At 39.9% G+C, this 25,988-nt stretch overlaps 4 protein-coding genes across 9 annotated transcripts in view; 1 reads left to right on the forward strand and 3 right to left on the reverse strand.

Annotated features, from left to right (window-relative positions):
- Rho-5 (rhomboid-5) overlaps positions 1–25,988 on the forward strand; it is a 365,864-nt gene that overhangs the window by 135,600 nt on the left and 204,276 nt on the right. The gene's annotated exons all lie outside the window — the stretch shown is intronic.
- LOC143355738 (uncharacterized) lies at positions 3,314–5,290 on the reverse strand. Its single transcript, XM_076790871.1, has 8 exons — positions 5,180–5,290; positions 4,838–5,106; positions 4,598–4,771; positions 4,073–4,322; positions 3,929–3,997; positions 3,789–3,861; positions 3,643–3,706; positions 3,314–3,374 (listed from the first exon to the last, which is right to left on the reverse strand). The coding sequence occupies exons 1-8, from the start codon at positions 5,288–5,290 to the stop codon at positions 3,314–3,316; spliced, it is 1,071 nt and encodes a 356-aa protein (XP_076646986.1).
- On the reverse strand, positions 10,341–13,498 carry LOC143355823 (putative gustatory receptor 28b). Its single transcript, XM_076790990.1, has 8 exons — positions 13,202–13,498; positions 12,695–12,963; positions 12,456–12,629; positions 11,878–12,127; positions 11,733–11,801; positions 11,575–11,664; positions 11,391–11,498; positions 10,341–10,679 (listed from the first exon to the last, which is right to left on the reverse strand). Exons 1-8 carry the CDS (start codon positions 13,496–13,498, stop codon positions 10,341–10,343), a joined length of 1,596 nt encoding a protein of 531 aa, XP_076647105.1.
- Positions 15,296–16,898, reverse strand: LOC143355893 (uncharacterized). The gene is made up of 6 exons (XM_076791109.1): positions 16,591–16,898; positions 16,365–16,529; positions 15,899–16,148; positions 15,764–15,832; positions 15,606–15,695; positions 15,296–15,528 (listed from the first exon to the last, which is right to left on the reverse strand). The coding sequence occupies exons 1-6, from the start codon at positions 16,896–16,898 to the stop codon at positions 15,418–15,420; spliced, it is 993 nt and encodes a 330-aa protein (XP_076647224.1). The 3' UTR covers positions 15,296–15,417.

The following is a 25,988-nucleotide window of genomic DNA, read 5'->3' on the forward strand; positions in this document are numbered from 1 at the left end:
AAATTCAGTTTATATAGGGTGTTCGACGACAGGTGGAAGAAAATTTAGGGGGTGGTTCTCCAAGACAATATAAAACGAAAGTGAAGAATAAAAAATTGCGATTTCGGCCTCATTTTTTAGTTATTATCAATTAGAAATCCGCCTAAAATGTGGCAACCCGACCAACATTGGGCGCTTTATGACGTAAGCAACGTACGGCTCTGTTGGTCGGGTTGCCGCATTTTAGGCGGACTTTTAATTGATGACAACTAAAAAATGAAGCCGAAATCGCAATTTTTTTACTCTTCATTTTCGTCTCATATTGCCATGGAGAAACACCCCTTAAATTTTCTCCCACCTGTAGTCGAACACCCTGTATCTGTAGCCTATTTAAAATCTTTTCCCACAGTTTCCCACTGCTGTGTTCCCCGCATTTTTCGCTCGAACTTTTCCGTACAGTTTCTTAAAAGCTTAGTCGGATTAGGCAGTTTTCCGGCTGACGAATTCGCCGATAAATAGTGAATTAGCGACCGACCTAATAATATTGGATAAATTGCGATAGATAATAGGGTTTCACCGTTCACTGGTGTGGACGGGCACCTTAATATAGACGTTCCACGTCGGACAAATAAAACGTTACGGTCGTCACGGGTCCCTAAGCGTTCCACTTTTCACCATGACAGTTATTACAGCTCGAACGTCGTTGGTGGCTTTCTCAAAAACAGTATCCTCGTCTTGCCTCGCGTTTGCATGAAACGGAAACGAGCCCCGGTATCTCATAAATATATCATTTTTCTTCTTCCATCGCAGTTGCGCTTTCTCTCTCTGTCTCTCTGTCTCTCCCTCCATCTCTCTCTCCCTCCTCTCTCTCTCTTCCTTTTTGTATTTCTTTCTTTCTGACACAGCCCGTCTCTGGGCACTGTTATCGCCTGCATTAATAATTGCACGGTTCTAAGAAAAGTGGGAAAACGTTCCGCGACTTGACGGATCTTTCCAGTGTCCCTAAATATCTGACAATGCTGCTGCTCGAATGGAGAATTTGTTCGAGAAACCGGTATTCCTTTCCTTCGCGAACAAGTAGATCAAAAAGTCTGTGATCCGCCCTTCTCTTCTCCCGGAAAATCCAGCAAATTTTTAACTATTTTTAGCTACACTTCTTCGGATTCTTGTGTTAAACTTCGTGAGGGATTCTGCGGATAAAAGGAGAAATCAAGACTTTGAACGGACAGCTCAGGATTTCTATTTTTTATCTTAATCTGATGTTTAATATTGTATCACGTTGTGCTCCCCAAAAACAATAGAATTTATCCGATTGTGGTTTTAGAAACGGCTGTTCGGCGCGATGTTTCATATATCGTTGAGCTGGACTACTTGCTGTTTCGTTTCCGGCTGATACGCACAGCGCGAATTCGGAATAACGTTTTGAATCGGAAAATGGCGCGGTTTAAAGCAACGCGAGCTTCATAAGTCAGAACTTCCTCGTGGTACTCTCACGCTCACAACCATAATCCTAAACACCTAAACAAGATCAAAGAAATCATCCTCGAAATTAGAACATATTCATATTTACAATAAAAAAAAAAACATCCAATGAACTGTAACCCTTAGCATTCGAATGGCGATTATAAGACGCCACTAAAAATTCCTATATCATTATTCAAAATATTTTTTACATTATAAATTCCACCGTTTTTGTATGTATCATATAACATGAAAAAAATATATAGAAGGGAAATGTTCTAGGTCGAAAGAAATGTTTCGTTTTGAAGTTAAAATAGTTTCGAGTGCAAACGGTTAACAACATGCGTGCCTGATCTGTTACCCATAATTCCGAACACGTCCACTCACGTAAATACCCGCAGTCCAAGGGTGAATGCTTTCAACTGCCTCAATATTTTTCCATCGGGAATCTAGCCCGGTGGCAGCAAGTCAATTTGAACCTTATATTTCGTTGCTTACCAGGCAGCATTCTTCGGACAATAAAACCCTTTCAGGATTGCGAAAACTGGGTCGTTTAGGGACATAACATTCTATTCGTCGGCCGCGTGTAGCGTCCATACTAAGACGCCTGTCCAGTACTGTGTATTCCTCAGCCTGGAGAGGGGGGAGAGAGAGAGAGGGAAGAGAGAGAGAGAGAGAGAGAGAGAGAGAGAGAGAGAGAGAGAGAGAGAGAGAGAGAGAGAGAGAGTTGGTATTCTGCTCGAAAAGTGGGTCGACCGGTATTGTTCGATATTATTTATCGCGTTCGTTAATTCTTCCTCTCCCGTTCCGCCTTGCAGCCGAACTGACCTCCGCAGCTTTTCATGGAATCCCGATCAATTAACTCGAAGAGAGCCTCGTGTAAGCAACGACTCCTATTCACGCGGAACTTCCGACCGGGAAACTGCCTCGAAGATGAACTTTTCTGCCTTTCCTACCTTCGTTCCGCTTTCCTTTTTTCCATCCGTTCTTTATCTCGTTCGGCTGTCTTGGAATCCTCTCTTGGCCGGACGGAGCCGACCAGATGAGTGAGTGAGAGAAAGAGAGAGACAGAGAGACAGAGATGCCTGGAGAATAATCACCAAGAAAATGAGTCTTTGTTCGCCCAGAGATCGCATTGTTTCGACGCTCGGCATCCTCCCTCTTGATGCCCGAACAGCTTTCGTCCTTAATCCAGTTTCCCGATGTTTCGTGACTGTTCGATTCGCCCTCGGTATGGGAATTAGGGTTCTTTTGATCCTTTCTTCTTCGGTGATCTCCGGGTACGAGTTGATTCGCAGGTCTATACGATGGGAGTTTGGTAAGCGATAGGAGAGGAATTACTTGGGTAGAGAATTATTTGTTCCAGGGAATAAGTTGGTTAACGCCGAGCGTTCGAATGGTGATAGTTTCAATCCGAACTATTGATCTCGAGCGAATGCACTGTGCGTTCGAAGTGATTGTAGACAGATTTGATTTGATTGTAGTGATCGATCTGATTTTAGTCGAGAAATGTGCAATTTCGGCTGATTTCTCATATATGGTTGAGTAAGACTACTTGTTGAATTATTTATCTGGCAATTACATACAATAACTCATTCCAACTTGATTCACACGAATTAAGGCAGAATTCAGTTATCTACAACTGGCAATAGTCGTTGACACATTTCAAATGACAGTGTCATAGAAACAATATCCAATTAAATGTGCCTGACTTATTACAGATCAATTCTACTTCGTCGTTTGTTTGGATTCAGTGTATTTTGAGTGTGTATCGTAAACTTCATATGTTTTATATAGCAACGATTGTTATTCTGACAAGTCGCACATATATTCAAGCAGTTGAGAAATGATTTAACAATGAAATGTAATTCGTTTAATCGTCATGGGTGTATTTAACACTAAACCTTCTACCACATTTCGTGTTTAACAATTCACTGAAATTATAAAGTTGCTTTTACAAAAAATCATCGAATAAATTTATTTATTCGAGCTTGCGTTATAATACATACAGCACAAGAATTAAATAAATTCGATCCTATCATTTTTTATAAGGTATCGAAAATTCGTCACATTTCGTCTCGGTAGATTTAGTGTAAAAAATAAGATTATGTAGATACGAATAAGTTGAGGTTTCAAGTATAATTTACTGTTACAGACACATCAGTCGCATTCGCGACTAAATTATGCCTCTGTTGCACTTACGGCCCCGCTAATTGAATGATCACGATCAGATAGGTAAAGATCGATCCCACCAACTGTAAAATCACTAATTAAGTTTCAAGATATTCTGAATACAATTTCTTAGATTGTTATATGGCAAAGTCAACGTACACTTGAAAGAAAGGTACGGTCGATGTCGACAAGTCCGCAAACATTAAATACCAATGGATCTGTGAGTACTTGAGTAGTGAAATGTTGAACCTAGAATGGGATTCGATATGAAAAAATTCTATACCGATTGCGTGAAGAAACCACTGCGATTGTTTACCTCGGAGCGAAATTGTACGCTGGTCGATGAGCTGTACAGTCGACATAGAAGGAATCCTGTTTTACCAGCCTGCATGAAATAAAAAAATATGATCAATACGCATTCTTAATTCTTGACTTTAAACGAGAAAATGAATAAGCTCACCTCGTTGCTTGTCTGCATACACATGCTATGCAGGTAAATTATTCTCAATATGGTGAGCATTAGCCAGAGTATCACGGGACCGATTTCATAAAATAAGTGCACCTTGAATCGAGTTTGCCATATGCAAAAGTTCAATATATATAATAATGTAACGATTGTTAAGAGCCAGATTAATGTTGTCAGAAGAAGCTGCATTCCGTAAAACTTATTTATTCGCCTTGCGATTTTGATCAAGTCCAGGTGGCAGTTCCTACATGCAACAGCACATTTAAGTATTTAACATTTCACTCTTAACGATAAATTTCATTGTGCCAAGTACATGAATGCTTAATAGTGATTATTAATTCTATTCAAATAGTAGTAATAAGGGTAACAGTAAAAATGAGCATTTAGCCTGTTTCTGAAACAAAACATCGGTTCTGAAAATTAAATTTGCATTTGAATAGAATGATGCATTATCTGAAATAATTTATAGGTAAGAAGAGACTTCTCAAAAGTGAATATGAATTTTTGGAAGATGAATACTTTGCTTTTGTGATAGTTTCCACGCTTCCTTCTACCGCATGAATGTTCGGAGGTCTTCTATTCTGTATCTGGCGGTCATTGATCTCAAGAAATCGTTTAGGGACCGAATGTTCAAACGTTTCGATCATCTCCTCCAACAATTGGTTCAATTGACGGAACTTCATACCAATATGCCTTTATATCGAAAGTACGCGTTGACATTATTCCAATTGTCGTACCATCCAATCACTATACACTTACCCGACCCAGACTGTGAAAGATAGTTGGACGGTTATGAGCATAATGTGCATTATGTTTTTGCCAAGAGTGACCGTTATTTTCTTCAAGATCGGTGCGTTTGGTTCCATTCTAAAAATCAATGTGACCAGCAAGTTCACCGTGACATTCACAAACCACAAACTGAGATGACACATTTGAATCTTGAATTCTATTGGATACTGACTTGGCAATCCGATTGCCTGCATTTCCTGATCGACTTTGTCTATAGCTTCGATCAAATCCTGTGTTATCTGCTCACAGTGGGAGTGAAAACAGTCTCTTATCTTATAAGATATAGAAAAACTCTTTAATCACTACACTAACATTGTTAATGTCTAGCTTCATTATATATTTATGTACATTTAATTGATCTGAAAGTGCTTTCAATATATATGTATATACACAAAAGTGTGTGCATAGATCTCTTGAATACATTGTACTTGATGTAATGTAATAATACATAACGATGCGATAGTTATTAGTGAAAATATTTTATTGGTCTACACTGCAGCGAAATATTATAACAAATGTGACAAATGCGTATGATACACAAGTTATTATATTGTCCAACACATTACTAGTGTGTAAAGACGTTTATGTACATGTTTAATGAGTTTAATTTACTTTATATGTATAGCGCTTCTGCTCTACTAACTGCTCTAACTATACGTGCACGAGATTTGCAAAATTTCATGGGAACCTATTTAGGTATGTAACAAGTGTGTCAAATGCCACATACCTTCATTTTAAATTTCGTAACGAATATCAGCACCGTCGCGACCACATTGTTTGCTAAATCCCACACGAAGGCGATCGTAAAATACTCATCCAACATTGTCGCTACAGCGGCATCCTTGTAGATATATTGCACAGAGATTATCAAGTTGCAGAATATCCAGGCACTGACCATGTACACGCTCTCCACGCACATCCTCACTTTTTGTTTTTCGGAGGTAGCAAGGGAACCAGTACCCAGTAGAATATTCAATAACAGAATTGGTCTGATGGTCTCGCTGAACGTTTTCGGTCCGAACATTTTTAACGCTCTCAATTTTCAAAGCGAAACGAAGTTAGCGGTGCTCGACGCTGGACTGTATTTTTCCACGACGGCTCCGTCGCCGTGACTGTAGCAATCGCCCTGTCGCAATTCGCAAAATTAATAGTTCGCTAAGTAATGAAACTCGCGATGAAAAATTGTGACTTTCAGTGTCCTTGTGTTGACTTCTTGCCGTTGCGAGTTACTAAGCACTAATGGGGATAAAGAGAATTGAGTGTAAGATCCCTAGATTACTTAGTTCTTGTGTCCGCCTCTTGCTAGCACCTTCTACTTGTTTTAATTAGGAGAAACACTGTCAGTCAAACCACTTTATTTAATTCGATATCGATACCGATAACGAATTTCAAGCATATTCCAAGTAGAAGTAGCTTATAGTAGTCAGGTACATTGCGATCGTGTAAATAACATGATCATAAATTGATTTGTACCCAGAAATATTGAAATTTTCGGAAGTGATTATAGAGAGACTTGATCTGGTTATAGTGATTGGTCTGTTAATAGTTGAAAAATGTGCAATTTCGAGGATGTCTCATGTATGGTTGAGCAAGACTACTTGTTGAATCATTTATTCTGACAATTATGTCGATTAAGATACACGGGAACATAAGGAAAACTTGCTCCATAAATCATCTGAAGTGATTATTCATCAATTTACAGTTCACAGAAGTAGTCGACACAGTAGTATTATATGTAAGTATATGGAAGTAGTGTATTGCTGACCGTTTCTACTTCCTCCTTTCCTTTGACACGGAGATTATTCAAACTTTATTTGTTTTTTATTGGATGAATTTTTATTCTGACCAATTTTACATACATTCATGCACTTGACAATTGATTTAACAATTAAATGTACTTCGTCTAATCGTCGGGGGTGTACTTAACACTAAACCGTCCACCACTGGTCATTTAACCATACCATATTTTGTGTTTTACTATCCAATAACGTTATACAACTAATTTCGTAAAATACCCTTGAATAAATTTATTTATTCGCGCTTACGTTATAATAAAAGCAGCACAACTATTAAATAAATTCCATCTTGTAATTTTTATAAACGAGCGTTATTATGTAGATACGAAGAAGTTGAAGTTTCAAGTATAGTTTCCTGTGACATTCACATCCGTCGCATTGGCAGCTATATTTTGCCTCTTTTGCACTTGCGTTCCGGCTAATTGAACGATAACGATCAGATAGGCAAAGATCGAACCCACCAACTGTAAAATTGCTAATTGAGTTTGAAGAAATTCTGAATACTATTTATTGGATTGTTATACGGCAAAGTCAACGTACACTTGAGAGAAACGTACGGTCGATGTCGACGAGTCCGCAAACATTAAATACCAATGGATTTGCGAGTACTTGACTAGTGAACTGTTGAACCTACAGAGGGATTTAGTATGAAAAAAATTATACAGGGTGTTCGACTACAGGTGGGAGAAAATTTAAGGGGTGGTTCTCCATAACTATATAAGACGAATGTGAAGAGTAAAAAAATTGTGATTTCGGCTTAATTTCTCCGTTATTATCAATTAAAAGTCCACCTGAAATCCGACAACCCGGCCAACAGAGGTGTACATTGCGTACGTCATAGAGGCACGCGACAGTCACGTTTCGAGTGACAGGTACTCCGCGTGCCTCGCAAGAAGTCACCTGGCAAGAATTCGGCATGTAATCCGTCCGATCGGATCATTCCACACGCATTTTCGGTTCTAGCGGATTGATTGGCTATAGTGTGTGACGTCAAAGCCTAACCATTAGGTGCGAGCGAGGTCCCCCTTTACATTTCTGTTGGTCGGGTTGCCGCATTTTAGGCGGATTGGTAATTGATAATAACTAAACAAGTTTTCTCCTATCTGTAGTCGAACACCCTGTATAGCGATTGCGTGAAAAAATCACTTCCATTCTTTACCTCGCAGCGCAATTGCGTGCTGGTTGATGTGTTGTACAGTCGGCATAGAAGGAATCCTGCTTTTCCCGCCTACACGAAATAAAGGTATTATTAATTCTTGACTTCAGAATAGAAAATTAATAAGCTCACCTCGTTACTTGTCTGCATACACGTGCTGTGCAGGTTAATCATTCTCGACATGATGATCATTAACCAGGCTACCACGGGACAGATTTCGTAAAACATCTCGAGCGTGGATAGAGGTTGCCATATGCAAAAGTTCAACATATATAATAATGTAAGGATTGATATAAGCCAGACGAATGTTGTCAGAAGAAGCTGTATTCCGTAAAACTTATTTATTCGCCTTGCGATTGTGATCAAGTCCAGATGATAGTTCCTGTATAGAATGGCATATTTAATATTTCAGCTGTATCGATAATTGCTAAATAGTGAACATTACTTCTACTCAAATACTATTAATAATGTTATCAGTAAAACTTAGCATTTAGTCTGTTTCTAAAGCGAAACATCGCTTCCAAAATATGAATTTAGATTCGAATGAGATGATGCATTATCTAATATGATTTATAGGTAAGGGGAGGCTTTTAACAGCCTCCACAGAAAATGAAAACGTTGAACTCGTACAATTCTAAACTGTCTCTAGACAATAGATGTCACAACAAATTCTTTTACTTTGCTTTCGCGATAGTTTCCACGTTTCCTTTATGAGCATGAACGTTTAGATGTCTTCTCTTCTGAACCTGGCTGTTGCGTACCGCAAGAAATGGTTTAGGGCCTGAATGATCAGTCGTTTCGATCATCTCCTCCAATAAGTGGTTCAATTGACGGAAGTTCATTCGAATATGACTATTTGTCGAAAACACGCGTTTATATTATTTCAATATTAATCACATCGATTCATTATCTACTTACGCGATCCAGACTGTGAAAGACAGTTCCACGGTCATGAGCATAGCCTGGTTTATGCCCGTGCCGAAAAGTAGAAGAATTTTGTCCATGATCGGTGCGTATGGTTTCAATCTAAAAATCCACGTGACCACGAAACCTACCGTGATATGCGCTAACCACACAAAGAAATGATACATTTGATGCTTGTAATGTATTGGATTCTGATTTGGCAATCCGATTGTCTCCATTTTCTGATCGATTTTGTCTACAGCTTTGATTAAATCCTGTGTTATCTGCTCACAGTTGGAGTAAAAACTATTTTAAAATTATTTTATTCACTCCTAGGATCTAATTTCGATTACAAATGTTATTGCGCTTTCCAAGTTTTTTTTTAAGGTAGTCTCAATTCTTAATATGTAGCTTCATTCTATATTTTCATGCATTTCATTAACTTGAATATATTGTACTTGATATAATGTAATAATATATAACAATGTGATATGATATTAGTTATATAATATTGCATTGGTTTCCAATGTAGTGACATATTATAACAACGTGGAAACTGCATATGATTATATTGTGGAAACACATTGTCAGTGTATATAGGCTTTTATGTACGTGTTTAATGAGTTTAATTTATTTCATGTGTGTAGTGCTTCTGCTCTAACTGTAAGTGCACGAGATTTGCAAAATTTCATGGAAACCTATGTAGGTATATAAAAAGTGTATGAAACGTCAGGTACCTTCATCTTGAATTTCGTAACGAATATGAGCACCATCACCACCTGATACGATATCACATTCCACGACATAAGCAAAAAGAAATCCGGATGTATTTTGAAATTTGAGAAGGACTCTCTGTAGAAATATTGTGTAGAGATTATCAAGTTGTAGAATATCCATGCGCTGACCATGTAGACGCTCTCCACGCACTTCCCCGCTTTTTGTTCTTTCGACAAAACGATCGAACCAGTACCAAATAGAATGTTCAATACCAGAATTGGTCTGATAGTCTCGCTGAACGTTTTCGGTCGGAACATCTTGGACGATCCCAATTTTTCATTCGAAATGAAATTGACGGTGCACGACTCTGGACTGTACTTTTCCGCGGCGGTTCCGTCGCCGTGACTATGTCAACTGTCCTGTCACAATTCTCAGAATTAATAGTTTGCTAAGTAATGAAACTCGCTATGAAAAATTCTGACCTTCAGTGTCCTTGGGTTGACTTGTTGCTGTTGCGAGCTAGTAAACATTAATGATGGCCAAAAGAGTGGGGGGTAATATCTCTTGATTATTTGGTTCTCGTGTCTGCCTGTTGATAGTCTTTTCTACTTATTTTAATTTTGTGAGTAGAAGTAGCATATAGTAGTCAGGCACATTATGATCGTGTAGATAACTTAATCATAAATTGAAGAAATTGAATTGAAATTTTTCAACCCGAACCGCCTCGCAGCCGGATCTAGAGTGGGCTCCGCAGCTGTTCATGGAGTCTCGATGAATTAACTCGAAGAGAGTTTCGTGTAAGCAACGACTCCGATTCATGCGGAACTTCCGTCCAGGAAACTGCCACGAAGATGAACTTTTCTACTTTTCTGCTTTTCTTTTCCTTTTCTCATTCCCTTATTTATTTCGTTCGGATGTCTTGGAATCCTCTCTTGGCTGGACGGAGCTGGCCCGGTAAAAAAGGGAAAAGCAGAGAGGGGGAGAGAGATCCCCGGACAATAATCGTCACGAAAATTAGCCTTTGTTCGCACGTAGCTCGCTTTGTTTCGATGATCCACCAGCTTTCGTCCTTGATCCAATTTTCCAATGTTTCGTGACTGTTCAATTTGCACCCGGTATGATGATTAGGGTTCTGTTGATCTTTTCGTATCGTACTCGTAACGGGAAACCAAAGTCTCACATGGTAATTTTGCAAGAGAAAATATGGAATCAATTGTGGTTTCTTGTATTTGAATATAATCTATTTTCTCAATTTATTTTTATCGTCCAGAAATATTTGAAATACTATTTAACGAAAAGTTCAAATATTTTATACTATGCTAGATTATCGAAGTAAAATTTGTTTGTCTGCGAAAATTTGACTGTTTATTTAAAACAATGTTTTATTTCAATTGCAGAAGAACGATTATTTTAAGTATTATTTGAAATATTTTTTCTCACAAATTTTGCCCTGCTCTGGATTTTGGTAAGTGATATGGGAGGAATTGTCCTCGGGAGAGAATTGTTTGTTGTCGGGAATAAGTTAATGTTGAGCGGTCAAATGGTGATGGTATCAATCTGAAATGTTGGTCTCAAGTGAATTCCCAGTGTGTTGGAAAAGATTATAGACATGTGTTTATTATAAATATTTATTATAGAAAAATGTGCAATTTCGGGTGATATTTCATACATGGTTGAGCAAGGCTACTTGTTGAATTATTTGTTCTCACAAATATATAGATTAAAATACATAGGTACTTAAGGAAAACTTCCTCCTTAAATCATCTGAAGTGATAATACAAGCTAGAGTATTACAACAAAGTTAAAATACAATCAGCACAACAATTAAATAAATTCGATCCTGTCATTTTCATAAGGAAACGTCATTTCGTCACATTTAATCTCGGTAGATTTGGTTTTAAAAATAAGTTTAAGTAGATACGAATACATTGAGGTTTCAAGTATAATTTACTGTCACATTCACATCCGTCGCATTCCCAACTAAATGATGTCTTTGTTCCACTTGCGGCCGCAGTAATTGAACGATCACGATCAGATAGGCAAAGATCGAACCCACCACCTGAAAAATCGCAAATTGAATTTCATGAAATGTTGAATACGATTTATTAGATTGTTATACGGCAAAGTCAACGTACACTTGAAAGAAAGGTACGGTCGATGTCGACGAGTCCGCAAACAGTAAGTACCAGTGGATTTTCTAGTACTTGATGAGTGAATTGTTGAATCTACAATGAGATTAAATATAAAAAATATTATGTAGTGATTGCCTGAAGAAAGCACTTCGATTGTTTACCTCGGAGCGAAATTGTATGCTGGTCGATGAATTGTACAGTCGACATAGAAGGAATCCTGCTTTACCTGCCTGCATGAAATTAAAAAAATATGATCAATATGATTATTACTTCTTGACTTTAAAATAGAGAATTACCTAAACTCACCTCGTTACTGGTTTGCATACAGTTGCTATGAAGGTGAATCATTCTCGACATGTTGATCATTAGCCAGATTATCAGGGGACAGGTTTCATAAATGATGTCGGCCGTGGATAGAGGTTGCCATATGCATAAGTTGAACATATACAATAATTTAACGATTGTTAAGAGCCAGATTAATGTCGTCAGAAGAAGCTGCATTCCGTAAAACTTATTTATTCGCCTTGCAATTTTGATCAAGTCCAGATGATATTTCCTGTATGGAACGACTTACTTGATATTTCAGCTCTATCGATAATTTTCATTGTGCCAAGTACACGAATGCTAAATAGTGAATATTACTTCTATACAAATAATATTAATAAAGTTAACAGTAAAAATTAGCATTTAGTCTGTTTCTAAAGCGGAACATTGGTTCCGAGAAATAAATTTAGATTCGAATAGGATGAAGCATTATCTAAAATAATTTATAGGTAAGGGCAGGCTTCTAAGATGTCAATATGAACTTGTGAAAAATGAACACGTTGAGCTCGTACGATGCTACATTGTCTCTAGATAATTGATGTCACAACAAATTGTCTTACTTTACTTTCGCGATAGTTTCCACGTTTCCATCATGAGCATGAGCGTTGAGATGTCTTCTCTTCTGAACCTGGCTGTTGCGTATCGCAAGAAATGGTTTAGGGCCTGAATGATCAGTCGTTTCGATCATCTCCTCCAATAAGTGGTTCAATTGACGGAAGTTCATTCGAATATACCTATTTTTCGAAAGCACGTGGTCGCATTAGTCAAATATTAATAACCTCGTGTTATATTTCCTTACCCGACCCAGAGTGTGAAAGATAGTTGGACGAACGTGATTATAATCGGGATTAGGTTTCCGGCAATAGTGAGAATAATTTTGTCCTCGATCGGTGCGTTTGGTTCGATTTGAATATTCCAGGTGATCACTAAGATTACCGTGACATGCGCCAACCACCAACTGAGATGATATATTTGATGCTTGTATTGTATTGGATACTGACTTGGCAATCCGATCGACTGCATTTTCTGGTCGATTCTGTCGATGGCTTCGATTAAATCCTGTGTACTCTGCTCACAAGTGGAATGAAAACTGACATTGGTAATGCGCAGCTTCATTATATATTTATATACATTTAGTTTACTTGAATGTGTTTTAAGTATACATACACACAGAAGTGTGTGCATAGATTCTAGAGTACATTGCACTTGATGTAATGTATTAATAAAAAACGAGACGTGGACGAGATTGACAAATTTTGATGGAAATCTATTTTTGTATATAAAAAGTGTATCAAACGCAACGTACCTTCATTTTGAATTTCGTAACAAATATCAGCATCGTCATAAGCTCATACGACATCACAGACCACGCCGTGGCTACCAGGCCATTAAAATTTATTTTTGTCGATGCGAGAGCATGACGATAGATATGGTGTGACGAGAGTATAATGTTGAAGGATATCCAGGCGATGACCATGTACACGCTCTCTACGCACTTCCACGCTTTCTGATCCTTCGACAAAACGATCGAACCAGTACCAAATAGAATATTCAATAACAGAATCGGTCTGATCGTCTCGCTGAACGTTTTTGGTTGGAACATTTTTGACTTTTCCAATTTTCAGTTTCAAACGAAATTGACGGTACGCGACGCTCCACAGTACTGTCCCGTCACGGTTCCGTCGCTGTGACTTTGGCGGCATCATCCTGTCACAATTTTCAAAATTAATAGATCGCTAAGTAATGAAACTCGCTATGAAAAATTCTGACCTCAAGTGTCCTTGTGCTGACTTGTTACTGTTGCGAGCTACTAAACATTAATGATGATCAATAGAAAGGGGGTTAAGATCTCTTGATTATTTGCTTGTGTCTGCCAATTGCTAGCCTTTTCTACTCGTTTTAATTTGGAAAAACACCATTAATGTAATGCCATTAGTATTATTATTGGTTGGACCATAATGAATATAACGCATATTTCAAGTAGAAGTAGCATATAGTATTCGGGCACATTGTGATCGTGTAGATAACTTGTTTATAAATTGTCAGCAAAAATGTTGAAGTTTCACTTCTGTTTTAAAAGGTTTCAGTGTTTTTCTCTGACTAGTTCCGATTTTCTTTGAGATCAAAGAATTCAATTTCGATTTTGTTCCTATGATTCTTTCGTTTTGTAGTAATGGCAATGTTGTTGGCATTTGTCTAACAGATATTTTTATAAATAAATGAAGTGAAACACCAGGCAGGTCCATGATAGAAGTGGCAAGTTAATGATGATTTGCACACGCAATGAAACGTTTCATTGTCATTACCAGCCCCTAATGGTGCTCGCATAAACTAACAGTTTACGGGAATGGAGTTAATGGAAAATGGTATATAGGTATTGTAAAGAAAATGTAGGTTATAGTGAAAAATGTACGCATAATTATGAGATATTTGAGACATTATTGAGATATTTCCCTATTTCATGGAAACATAAAATAAGAATCAGTAATTATCGTGAGTTTGTTAATGATTTTAATACAGTAAATTGTAGGTATTGCGAGTGGAAGAATCTGCCTTTGTCGTGAGTTGAATGTACAATCGAAGCAATCATAGTAACATAAAGAATTACCAAATTAATTGTATCACCCATCACGGACATATACTACTTGCTATTTTCCCTGGACTTAATGTATACCGCATAATGTATGGATTCTTAACTTTATTTGCTTTTGATAGCAATGCTCACAATTTCTACTAACCATACAACAATCGTGGGTATAACAGCAAAAATATATAAGGTGCAGTGGGGTAAATCCGTACACGGGGCAAATCCGCACTAGGCCCTTATTTATTCGAATATACGTTGCATTGTACCAACTGTAAGGTAGAAATCACAATTGCATGAACTGGGTTTGTGGAAACTGCAACCAAGAATAAAAAAAAAAACAATATGAATGTGAGAGATGTCTTGACGATGATTGAATAAAAATTTGAATTTTTGTTTTTATGTTATTTTATTACTAATAATAAATCCGCTTTTGCCCCATAATATAAGGAAATAAGATACAATAATTTTTAAACAGGTGGGTGCAGTTTTGCCCCAGTTCCGGGGATGTCCGCCCTAGCAGCACTGTTTTTAATTTATTAAGAAAATCATAAGTTTCAGAAGATATTTTTAATCCAAATTAATGCAACTTAAAGAATAAACCATGCGCTAAATAAAAACACTAAGATTATTAGGTTTCAGTGGAATAGATAGAAAATACATCAGTTTAAAGTAAACTTTACAATTTCTGAGTCGGTTTTACCCCACTCCACCTTAGTATTAAATTAATAATGACTGACCCATCACGGATTTATACTACTTCCTCCCCGATGAAAGTTTATACCATTTGACATATGGATTTTAAATTTTATTTGCTTTTGACAAGAATTACAGTTTTGATTAATCGTACAGAATATCAGTTAAGGTGTAACTTAAGAAGTTAATGACTTAATTTGCTTAATTTCTCGCGGGCGTTGTAAACGTTGTTAAACACACGATTAAATTGCGTGTTTGACTACACTCGTTGAATTCGCATCCAATTTTTGCTGCATACTTTGCGTTTGTAGCTGCAAGATGACGACAATGTAGGTGAAGACCCAGCCCACCGTCTGAAAAATGGCGAATCCAGTTTCACGGAACGTTGAGCACGGTTTAATTGAATATTTACATGACAAAATGGACGTACACTTGTAAGAAACGTATCATCGATGTCGACGAGTCCGCAGACATTAAATACTAATGGATTTTGCTGTACTTGCTGGGTGAACCGTTGAACCTGTAACGAGACGTAGTTTGAAAAATATAAAATAGTGAATTCACGAACAATGTACTCGGATCGTTTACCTCGATGCGGAATTCCATGCTAGTTGACGAGTCGTATAGTCGGCATAGAAGGTATCCTGCTTTTCCTGCCTGCGTGAAATGAAAGAATCGAATTAAAAATCGTACGATATTAAAATACAAAACAAATAAGCTCACCTCGTTACTTGTGTGCATACAGTACCAATATAGATGAATCATCGCTGTCGTGTTCATTAGTATCCAAATTACGAGAGGAAACGTGTCCACAAGTAAGTCGTCCCCAGATAAAGAATACCAGATGGAAAAATTGATTGTATACAACATTGCTATGATTATCGTGATCGAGGTGGTTAGTGACGACAGAAGGTTCATTCCGAAATATTTGTTCACCCTCCTTGCGATCCTGACCAACTCCAGATGACATTCTCTTCATACAACAACATATTCACCTTGTATAACGCTTAGTACAATCTTAATAGTGAAAATTAATTCTGTTAGGTTTATATGAATGATGTTGGTAAAAGTTAACACTTTGAAGATTTGGATTTCTGGATAAAGCAGGATTTTTAAAAGATAAATATGAGTGTGGAAAATCACAATAAATAAATAATAATATTAATATTATAATAATAATATTTCCTACTTTGCTTTCATAATTATTTGCACGTTTCCTTTAACAAGACGAACGTTCATACATCTTCCCCTCTTGATCTGGCAGTCAGTTATCTGAAGAAACCGTTTAGGCCCCGAAGAATCGATCATCTCCTCCATTAAGTAGTTCAATTGACTCAACTTCGTTTGGATATATCTGCGAGGCGAACTCATGTGTTCATATTATTGAAGCTTGAAATGAAATGGAATTTTCATACCTGATCCAGATGGAGAAAGACAGGTATGTAGTCATAGTCAGAATCGGGACAGCATTCAGGCTAAGGCTTAGGAGAATTTTGTCGAATACTGGTATAAATGGGGTGAATGAAAACTTCCATTCTACTGTCACATGTACCAAGATATACACTAGCCACTCGCAGAAAATAAACATTTGGTATTTGCATTGTGACCAATGCTGTTTCGGTAATCCGATTGTATCCATTTTTTGGTCGATTTCTTCTAAGACTGTGATCATATCCAGTAAGTTCTGTTCACAAATAGACCGTAAATTCTCTTGTAATTCCATCGAGCATAATTTAGAATGCACATGTTCGTGTAATTTCCAATTTTGATAGGTTCAATTAACATGCAAATAGTTAAATTACCCTAGTATACTATAATATTTAATAGAGTAATGCATAGTGCTGTAATTTAAAACAAGGTAATATTGGCCTTTAACACAATAATATATATCACATGCGTGGCAATATTAAGTGTACTCTATCACAGTATATTAACCAGTTAACTGTGGAATTTAATTTTAAAAATCCCTCACGGCGCGGAATTAAAATCAAGCAATGACGAATATACACGTCGAACGCAGGCCAAATGCGGCTATTATAAAAGCCAAAGCCCTTGTAAAGCTAAATGAGAAAGAATTACATTTTTATTCGATTAGAAATTAACAATTCATTAACGTTAACCGCACCGCAATAGAGTTTCGGATTGACGTGTATACACGTCGAACGCGCTTAACTGGTTAAATATATAATTACACACGGTGTATAATTTATTCCACGATGAAAGCAAACTTTAAATATACACAGTGTTCCATTTTACGTTTGAAGTGTGTAACAGTAAGATCCACGAATCCTGAATAAATTGTAAAAACTCACATTACATAGTGTATTAAATATTACGTGCAACCACGTACCTCTTTATTGAATCTTGACCCAATGATGAATAACAGACTAATGACATAGCTGCGGCACACCCATATGGAATTCAACGCTGAATATAAATCTGATTCCATCGTCTTAAAATACATCATGGAACAATAGTGGTAGTACATCACGAGATGAAATAATGCCAAGCACCAGACAGTGTAAACGATCTCCGTAGACATCTTCACTTTCTGTTTCATAACATGCGCGAGGGAGCCTATACCGAGTAGGACGTGCAACAACAGAACCGGTCTGATAACCCCTCCGAACGATTTCGGTTGGAACATCTTTCGCGATCTTCAATTCGAAACGAAGTTTACGGTAGTCGAAGCTACACTGTGCTTCTCCGCGCCTGTGGCTATCATTATCGTCTAGTCGCATCTCTCAAAATTGATAGTCCGCTAAGCAATGAAAGTGACAATGACAAATTATGATGCTCAATGTCCTCGCTTCGGCTTGACACACTAGAAAGCGCTAGGTCGTTGAAATGTCGAATAAAATTATTTCGTTGCCCGGAAAACCGGAACGAAAAATTAGAATGCTTTACGAACCGTGTTTGGTTCTGATGGCTGACCATTATTAGCCAATTCTACTTGTTTTAGCTTGGAGAGGCACTGGCAATGATAGGACGAAGTATTAATGTACCATCAGTACTGGAACGCCCTGTGTAAAAGTAAAATTAGACATCTAAATAAAATGGGGGTTGTCGTTACACGAGAAGCCGCCCTTAAGGACGGTAACGTACCTCCCATGAAATAAATGCACCTGTTTCGATACAACTCAGGAGAAAACAGTAACCGCATATCGGATCGATCGTCGGGCGATGTTCGCGAGCGCACAGGAACAATCTCTCCGCTGGCTTTCATAAAGAACGAAGCCGAGGGTGGTGTCGGTCGTCGCGCAGGAATGCTCATCGACATTTTTATTCGCTCCGTAATATGTTCGCGTATCCTGGAGCGCCGATGGCCATCGGCGAGGAGACCGTAGCTCGAAAAAAAAACAAACAAACAAACCGTGGACTATGGGGGTCGACGATAGAGAAGGCCGGGGGTTGTAGGGTGGTGGACGATGCTGGGAATGCATGAGAAGGCGGCAGGAAACGGGTTCGAATCGTTGAATGTCCCCCCGTCGAAAAAGGACGTGAATTTATTGCATGCCGGTCGCTTGTATGCGGGGGTGGGTTTTCAGGGGGTTGGACGGGGATGTGGGTGGGCACGGATGGAAGGGAAGTGGAACGCGGAATCGGGAAAGCAATCGTCGACGGAAGTCGAACGAAGGGTGGCCCCGGGTAGGCGTGTCGGTGCGTCGCTTATTATACTTTCTTATTATTTATCGACCCCCGTAAATATTCGGGGTCGAATGGAGTCGGCGAGGAGACGGCCGATTTATGGAGGTCGCGAATTAGTGTCATCCGCCGCGGTATTTTTCACCGGCGTATTAATCCGGATACACTTACACCGGCGCGGCGGCACCGGCCCGCGCAGGATGCATCATGCAGGGGCGGGTCGCCGGGATCCATTAGCGGCGATCACTTTTCTCGGAATTCGATTCTGCACGTAGATGCGTTCGGGGGCTGAGAATGTGCATTAAACCGACGAGTCGAATTTTTGCCGAATATCTACCCTGAATATTCCCCACGGGGTCGATGTAATTTAATGAAACCATTTGGACGTAGTGTGTCGTTAGTTGAGATCATCGACACGCTGACTGCTGGACCATAATCCGAACAATCGTTCACAAAATCAAAAGGATTTAATTAACGGAACCAAAACTGGAAAGACAAAATTGATCGTATTGGTTGCTCGGTGATCATCCTGCATGTCTTCATCCATTTTAATTTGCTCGACTGTATCACAATAAAAATTAATTTATTAGAGTTTGTCAAAGAATACCCATATATGACCAACGGCGTGGCATTCGATATGTTGACAAGAATTTGTGGTATATTTTTCTAAATATTACAACGAAAATGAATTTCTGGTTAAAGATTTAGTGGTCGAAGTATCGCATCCCCTGTGATGAATCACTCGCACTGACAATCAATGTACTGTATTGCGAATTTTATGCGCTTGTAGCGTGTCAGGTTCTCTATAATTTATTTCAATGATGTTCCCATTTTATTTAGATGCCGATAATTATTATAGTGATATAATGTACGCAGGACACTGAAAGAAATACGTTCGCATCATTAATAGACAGCGGATTTTGAAGAAAAATGATTAGGTGAAATTTGAAAGTGTAAAGACGTTAGAAGAATTTATTTAATTTCTTTTTCACTCCAAGTCCTTGCAAGTCAGGTAGAAAATCTTTATTTTGCAGAAAAAATCCTCTGTCTAATCGTTAGAGTAACCAGCATATAAATTAACCAACATGCTTCTGCGTTTTAGAGTTTGCTGCTAGTAAATGAATTTACGACATTCTTGCAGCACTGCAATGAATTCTGCATAGCCCATAACTTCAGCATAAATCGGCCAGAAATTACGAATCCGGTGTTGCAGTTGCAGCGAATGAGCGAGTGCAGCAAACGTGCATCTACCCGCCTATCACCCAGTTTCCCGGCATTAATTTATCAACGAGAGCATTGGCGTATCACATATCGTGCAAGAAGATCCATCATGCATCTGGATCACGAGCTCTGCCGTAACAGTAACAGTTGATTGATCACTGATAACGGGGCATAATCAGCGCATCATCCGATCCCCGTCGAAGGTCCCTGTCGATGTTTAGCTAAGTACATGGATAGAGAACACTCTTACCCCCTCCACCCCCAAAAAAAGCACATGGTCCCTCTTGGGAGTCTGAGGAGTATAAACCGAACTATCCCATAAAATCTCGATAAAATCCAAATCTCGGTTGAGCGTCGAACGACGTATAACCCCATTCAAAATTATGAGAGCCACGGGTTACGACTACGGAAAGAGAATAATAAAACGTAGTAACGATATAATAAAATGCGACGGGGACAGCAATCGTGCAAATAATTCGTCTGGTATATGAGTTTTCGTATATTAGTTTCACGAAATCCTCGTTAAACTTGAATTATGCCCAGCATAATTACGTTATGTCTTCGGTGTGATCCTCCCGACGGATTTTTAGCCAAATCAAGCAATGTTTCCATGTCAATTTTCAATTGTAATATCTCTAATCGTTTTAACCGAGCCTGGATTGTAGCTAATCATTTAAAACAATGTTAAAGATAAGGGTACAAGTACATTAGAATTTTCTTAGACTTTCACTAACCATACAACAATCGTGGGAATAACAGGAACAATATGTATCTACCGTGCCTGACCTATCACGGGTTTCTACTACTTGATATTTTCTCTGGATTGAGTATGTAAAATTATAAGGAGTTTAAATAAATTATATAACATATGCATAAAATGCGCAGTGTAGTAATGAAGAAATGAGAATACTAACGTGTCAGAAACAATTTGAAGAACGCAACAAGTGATAATAAATATCAGTAAATAGTAATCTTCTTAAATCCTGGAAACGTTCAGCGATTCTTCGCAGATCACTTATTCGTTTCTTTCACGACTGCGCAAGACTCGCAGCGATCACATTCGCGTGCAGGAAAGTGCAGTTTTCTCGTCCTCGGAGTAAAGGACCTGGCCCGAGTTTAGCACAGCGATTCACGAGGTGATTAAATAGCCGGCAGCATTGATTTCGCAGTTCGGCACCGTGGATTCGAGCGTATCTTCGAGGTCCATTCACCGTTGCCTGGGAACGGTCTCCGCAACGCAGGATTCAGGTATCGAGAGGGACAGAGCAAGAAAGGGGGGGTGGGGATCGATTCGGAGCGAACCTGGCCACGGTTCCATGCAATTTGTTTTTCAAAGATTCAATCGGTCGGCACGGGCTCGGCCGGCGATTCTTTTTGACGCTTCATACATCACGAATGACGGCCATTTAGTAGGCGATGCCCGGCCAGCCGGGTTATTCGGGGGGGGGGGGGGGGGACTTAGGTCATTCCGCGATGCTCGGATAAATGGTCCCTTCACCGTTGATTTAATACGACTCCGGCTATTATGCGCGCCGGCCAAGGAGGAAGCGGCGAGTAAATCTATCAGCGGGAATTATCCTCGCCCCGATCCCGAGATTCGCTGTTATTTTCAACCGATGAATTACGCCGCGGCGGATCGGCGTGCGTCATCGCTCTGACTTTTCACCGCGCGATTGATTTACACATCGCCGGGAACAGAAATATGAGATCGTTCGGCGCATGCAAATTCCTCTGGAAAAATACAAACCCCGCGGGTTCTTTATGATCTCGCGTGTTGGACACTCTGCCGTGGAATTTTCCAATCCGCGAGACGCCAAACTCCGTCTTGGAGACACTCAGCAGGCTGCGGATCTTTACACGAAATAACAATTTGTTCAGTAAATTGTCATAGACACAGACTCGCTAAAATGACTTTTTCGTTTCAATCGTCTTGAAAAATCGGAAATAGCGTAATTCATTGAAAATGTATTTCTCTATTTAATCGTTTTGAAAAGTCGGAAATAGCGTAATTCACTGAAAATATATTTCTACTTTTCGTCGTCTTGAAACGTCGAAAATATTGTAATACGCTGAAAATGTATTTTCCCTTTTAGTCATCTTAAACGGTAGAAAATATTGTGATGCGGTGGAAATGTATTTCTCCTTTTAATCGTGCTAAAAAGTCAAAAATAATGTAATTCGCCGACCGATTGCAATTTTTCTAAAGTATCTTCTTCATATCTATAGTAAATGGTTATAATTTTTAAAAAATCCAGATCGTATGGTGCAATACTAAGAGAGTTATCGTCTTTTTGAGAATGTCCGAACATTATTGCGAGCGACTGTACATATAAAGGGTCGAATGATCAACTATTGTTCGGGAGTCGAAAAATTCCAAAATCGGAGTGAAGATCGCAAAAGAAGGTCAGTTTCCCGAGGAATTTCCGGTTGGTCTGCTTACCAGAATATGAAATTCATGTTTCGGTTTTACGGTTAGCGATGCGATAAAACCAGAAAAGATGGAGGATCGTCCTCCGGATCGAGGAGGGCCCCTGTTACACCGCGGATACTCGATAGCCAGATACGCTGGGGAATTTATAGCGTGTCGACATTTGTTCTTGTAAAAACTGTGGCCCGCGCTCTTTTACCTGCCGTTACTGTCCCCGGGATTCGTCGTTACTTCCCGTGCCGGCCTCGCCGCCAGGCCGCCCTTTCGCCATTTTACGAGGGAATTTACGCGATTTCCAATACAAAGCTCGTTCCCCCCGGTTTTATCGCACAGCTACCCGTCCCGACGGTCTGCGGTCGCAGTGAGTTTCCGCGTCGTCAAGGAAATCTGCTCGATCGTGAGATCCTCTGACCCGTTTTCGCCGACGGACACCTTGCGAACCCTTCGAACCGTTGCAAACCGGTCCACGTATCTTGCAAATTGGCTCTCGGTATCGATAAGGAACTCTCTGGACAGCCGGTGATTTCTCTTGAGCGTGTACCGTAATCTTATTCTGTAATTGTTTGACTGCGAATTTTTATGGAAAATATAATTTGTGTTTAGTAATGTTATCGAGTCGGAAATAACCGAATATTTTCAAATTCTTCAAACAACCTTACAGTCTCGTATTTGATCGATCCGTTTCTTTTGTGAACGCATAAAATCCACAGCACTGGAAAGTTGGGCTGTTCGTTTTCACGAAGAAATTATGCGCGCGTTTGTGTCAAATAGAATTTATTTTAAACTTAACAAATGCCCTGTCACCGGCCGAACTAACCTTGGGTGACTAGTTAAATTGGATACAATGAATTGTAGCGGTGGTACGGTATAGCGCGATTACTGACTCTGATTCTGAAGCTGACTTTTTCGGATGCGAACTTTGCCGATTCTGCCGCTCTGCTCCGAGGCCCGCTTACTCGTCACCTCGGTGGTGACGCGATTTTTTGGCCATGGGCCCGTTTTCGGGGGAAGAAGCATCCCCATTCGTTGATTTGACTTGAGGGTGGAGGTTCTTCTGAAACAGCCCTCACCGGTGGAGGAGGAAGTCCCCACCTCAAGTCAATAAGGGAGAATTCCCAAAATGCGCGATTTATGGGACCCCGGAGCAGCGCGACGAAGGCCTAAGTGGCCCATGTACGCCGTGCTAGCCAAGTGGCTAGCAGCTAATTTATTGCCCCGTGGCCGAGGTCCGGTGACGAAGACCGACGGCTGGAAAAAATGTGCGTTTACTGTCTCTGGTTTTCGTCCGTTTGACGAAACCCAAAGACACGGTTATTGGGGTTGTAGCGCAACCCGAGCGTGCCTCGCGTCGTGCGGAAGAGGATTTACGACCCCTTGTCCGCCGCGTGTAGTGGGCCATAAGGCCCGCTGTGTCCGAATCCGGAACCCTCAAGTACCTCGCGGACGGTACACGGTGTGAGGGTCGCACGGATTGACTTATGGCCACTTTTCCAATGCCATCAGCTCGAATCCTCAAGCGCCTCGCGTGCGGCAACTCAAGGATTAGCATTCTTCGTGATTAGTCGAAGGACGGACAAAAATCGGAAAAGGGCCTTGGTCACGCATGTGTATTTTTTGGGCGAAAGAGCATGCTCCGTGCAGCTGTAACATCCTCGCTTGCGTTACGGCCGGAAATGCGAGGATTCACGGTACTTTTGTCTGCGAGGGATCGAACAGCATAGTAGTTTTATAGCGGATGATGAAATTATTAGAGCCACCTACGTCAGTTGACGACCTCGCTTTATAACTGGACTGCGGATTTTATGTATTTATGACAAAAATGGATAGCTGCAATTTGACACATCGCGAATATTCCAAGAATTTAATAGCATCTGTTATTTTCGACCTAGTAAAGTTATTATAGATAGTAAAACGTTCTTAGGTGGCTCCTCTATTTTACAACAAATGCAGAACATTTTCAAGGAAGCACAACATTTTTGGGATACCCTGTATGAAGCTGTCCGAGGCTAAACTAAAATGGGCACAGAATACAGATCGACCGCAGTCGCGACGTTGAATCCTCCGCAAAAAGGATCACTCGTTGATCCACGACGGTGAAGCATGTCGGTTCGGTTTCGTCGAAGTGGCGCTTCGCCGCGCTTCGATGCGCTCCACCGTCGTAAATGCAAACAGCCATCGCGGTTACAGTATAGGCTGGCCGCGGGCAGTAATCGCGGTTAATGGCGGCAGCCACCACGGTTACGAGATCCCCCCAAGATGGACGCACCCCCGTTTTATGGGACCGTCTTTGGCACGCGCGTTCGTAATTGCAAACTAACTTCCACCGGGTCTCGCGGATCGCGCGCCGCACCGGCTGCTCGCGAAGTTTCCGTTCGAACTTCGCCGGAGGATTCGATGGCATACTTCGCGAATTCAGTATTGTCGCCTGGCTCGAGGTAAGTCGGCGAATCCTTTCCGTCGTTCGGTAACTTCGAGTCGACGGAACGCGCATCCTCGCATTTTACAGTTCTTCGGAGCCGGCGCATCAAAACCTCGCGCCCGATTCGAGTTTGTTGTTTGTTAACTGAACCCTTTGACTTCGGAAGATCTTGGTCTCTTCTGTGACCAGGAGAAGTTTGTTTATTAGGCACGTGCAAAAGTTTCACTCCTTTTCAATCGTTCATGCATAATGACTTATGATTAATAATCATTGATTAAAATAGTCTGACCATGGTAGAAAAATTGTCGGTGTTAATTGAAAAATGCAAGAGCTGACATTTATTTTTCTTTTTAACAATTCCAATCAGTTAAGAATAGTACGAAAGTATTTCTAAGTTCATTAAATGTTGCCGCTGATGTTTTTAAAGAAGTTAAATTTGCATCGTATCGATAGAAAAAAGCGTCTGGCCATGTCTATCCGTTTCTACTGATTCCTGCTGAGCAATTCATGGAATGAAAATTTGAATCCCGAATTGTCATTTCCGTCGAGCTTGCACCTTCTCGAAGATAGCTGCAGAAAATAATTAAACACGGCGCAAAGGTTAAGGGCCGCAGTCCGGGTAGACACTTTTATTGCGACGCTCGATGTTTCCCGTGGTTCGTGAACTTTTCTTTGTATCGATCGATTTAATTGTATTCCCTTGAGCGCGTCACCCCCTCCCCCCTATCCCAGTCGGGCGGACCTTTCAGTTCACGTTAACCGAGAAAAATTTCATTCCGGCCGTTCGTGGGAAAGTTTTCATCGTCCGATTAAATCGCGACTGGAATCGAAAGGAAATTATCGAGCAAGAAAGCACTCGCGTCTCTTCTCTTACTACGACGCTCCGTTTGACAGCCTTTCGCTGTCAACGTTCGATCGTGTTTGTTTCTGTCAAACGAGGAACAATGGACAAAATTACCGAGCGAAAAGTTGCTTAAGAAACACTTGCGTCGGTCACGGAATTACAAGTAGTGTACGTTGCGTTTTAAGCAGTATTCAGTAGTTCATAGTCAGACGCTTGAATCAAGCGTGTATTCAGTTAAGTAGTAAAACTAATATAC

The sequence above is a fragment of the Halictus rubicundus genome, chromosome 1 (genome assembly GCF_050948215.1).
Source record: "Halictus rubicundus isolate RS-2024b chromosome 1, iyHalRubi1_principal, whole genome shotgun sequence".
NCBI classification, from domain to species: domain Eukaryota; kingdom Metazoa; phylum Arthropoda; class Insecta; order Hymenoptera; family Halictidae; genus Halictus; species Halictus rubicundus.

Excerpts from the sequence above, each read along its gene's own strand:
- LOC143355738 (XM_076790871.1), bottom strand. The coding sequence starts at position 5,290 with ATGTATTCAAGAGATCTATGCACACACTTTTGTGTATATACATATATA. Across the intron at positions 3,862-3,928 it reads GCGTACAATTTCGCTCCGAG|GTTCAACATTTCACTACTCA; the intron begins GTAAACAATCGC and ends ATCCCATTCTAG. Across the intron at positions 3,707-3,788 it reads CGGACTTGTCGACATCGACC|TGATTTTACAGTTGGTGGGA; the intron begins GTACCTTTCTTT and ends AAACTTAATTAG.
- LOC143355823 (XM_076790990.1), bottom strand. The coding sequence starts at position 13,498 with ATGTTCCAACCAAAAACGTTCAGCGAGACGATCAGACCGATTCTGTTA. Across the intron at positions 12,964-13,201 it reads TTACGAAATTCAAAATGAAG|AGTACACAGGATTTAATCGA; the intron begins GTACGTTGCGTT and ends ACTTGTGAGCAG. Across the intron at positions 11,802-11,877 it reads GTATGCAAACCAGTAACGAG|GCAGGTAAAGCAGGATTCCT; the intron begins GTGAGTTTAGGT and ends AATTTCATGCAG.
- LOC143355893 (XM_076791109.1), bottom strand. The coding sequence starts at position 16,898 with ATGGAATTACAAGAGAATTTACGGTCTATTTGTGAACAGAACTTACTG. Across the intron at positions 16,530-16,590 it reads TCTTTCTCCATCTGGATCAG|ATATATCCAAACGAAGTTGA; the intron begins GTATGAAAATTC and ends TTCGCCTCGCAG. Across the intron at positions 15,696-15,763 it reads GCATGGAATTCCGCATCGAG|GTTCAACGGTTCACCCAGCA; the intron begins GTAAACGATCCG and ends GTCTCGTTACAG.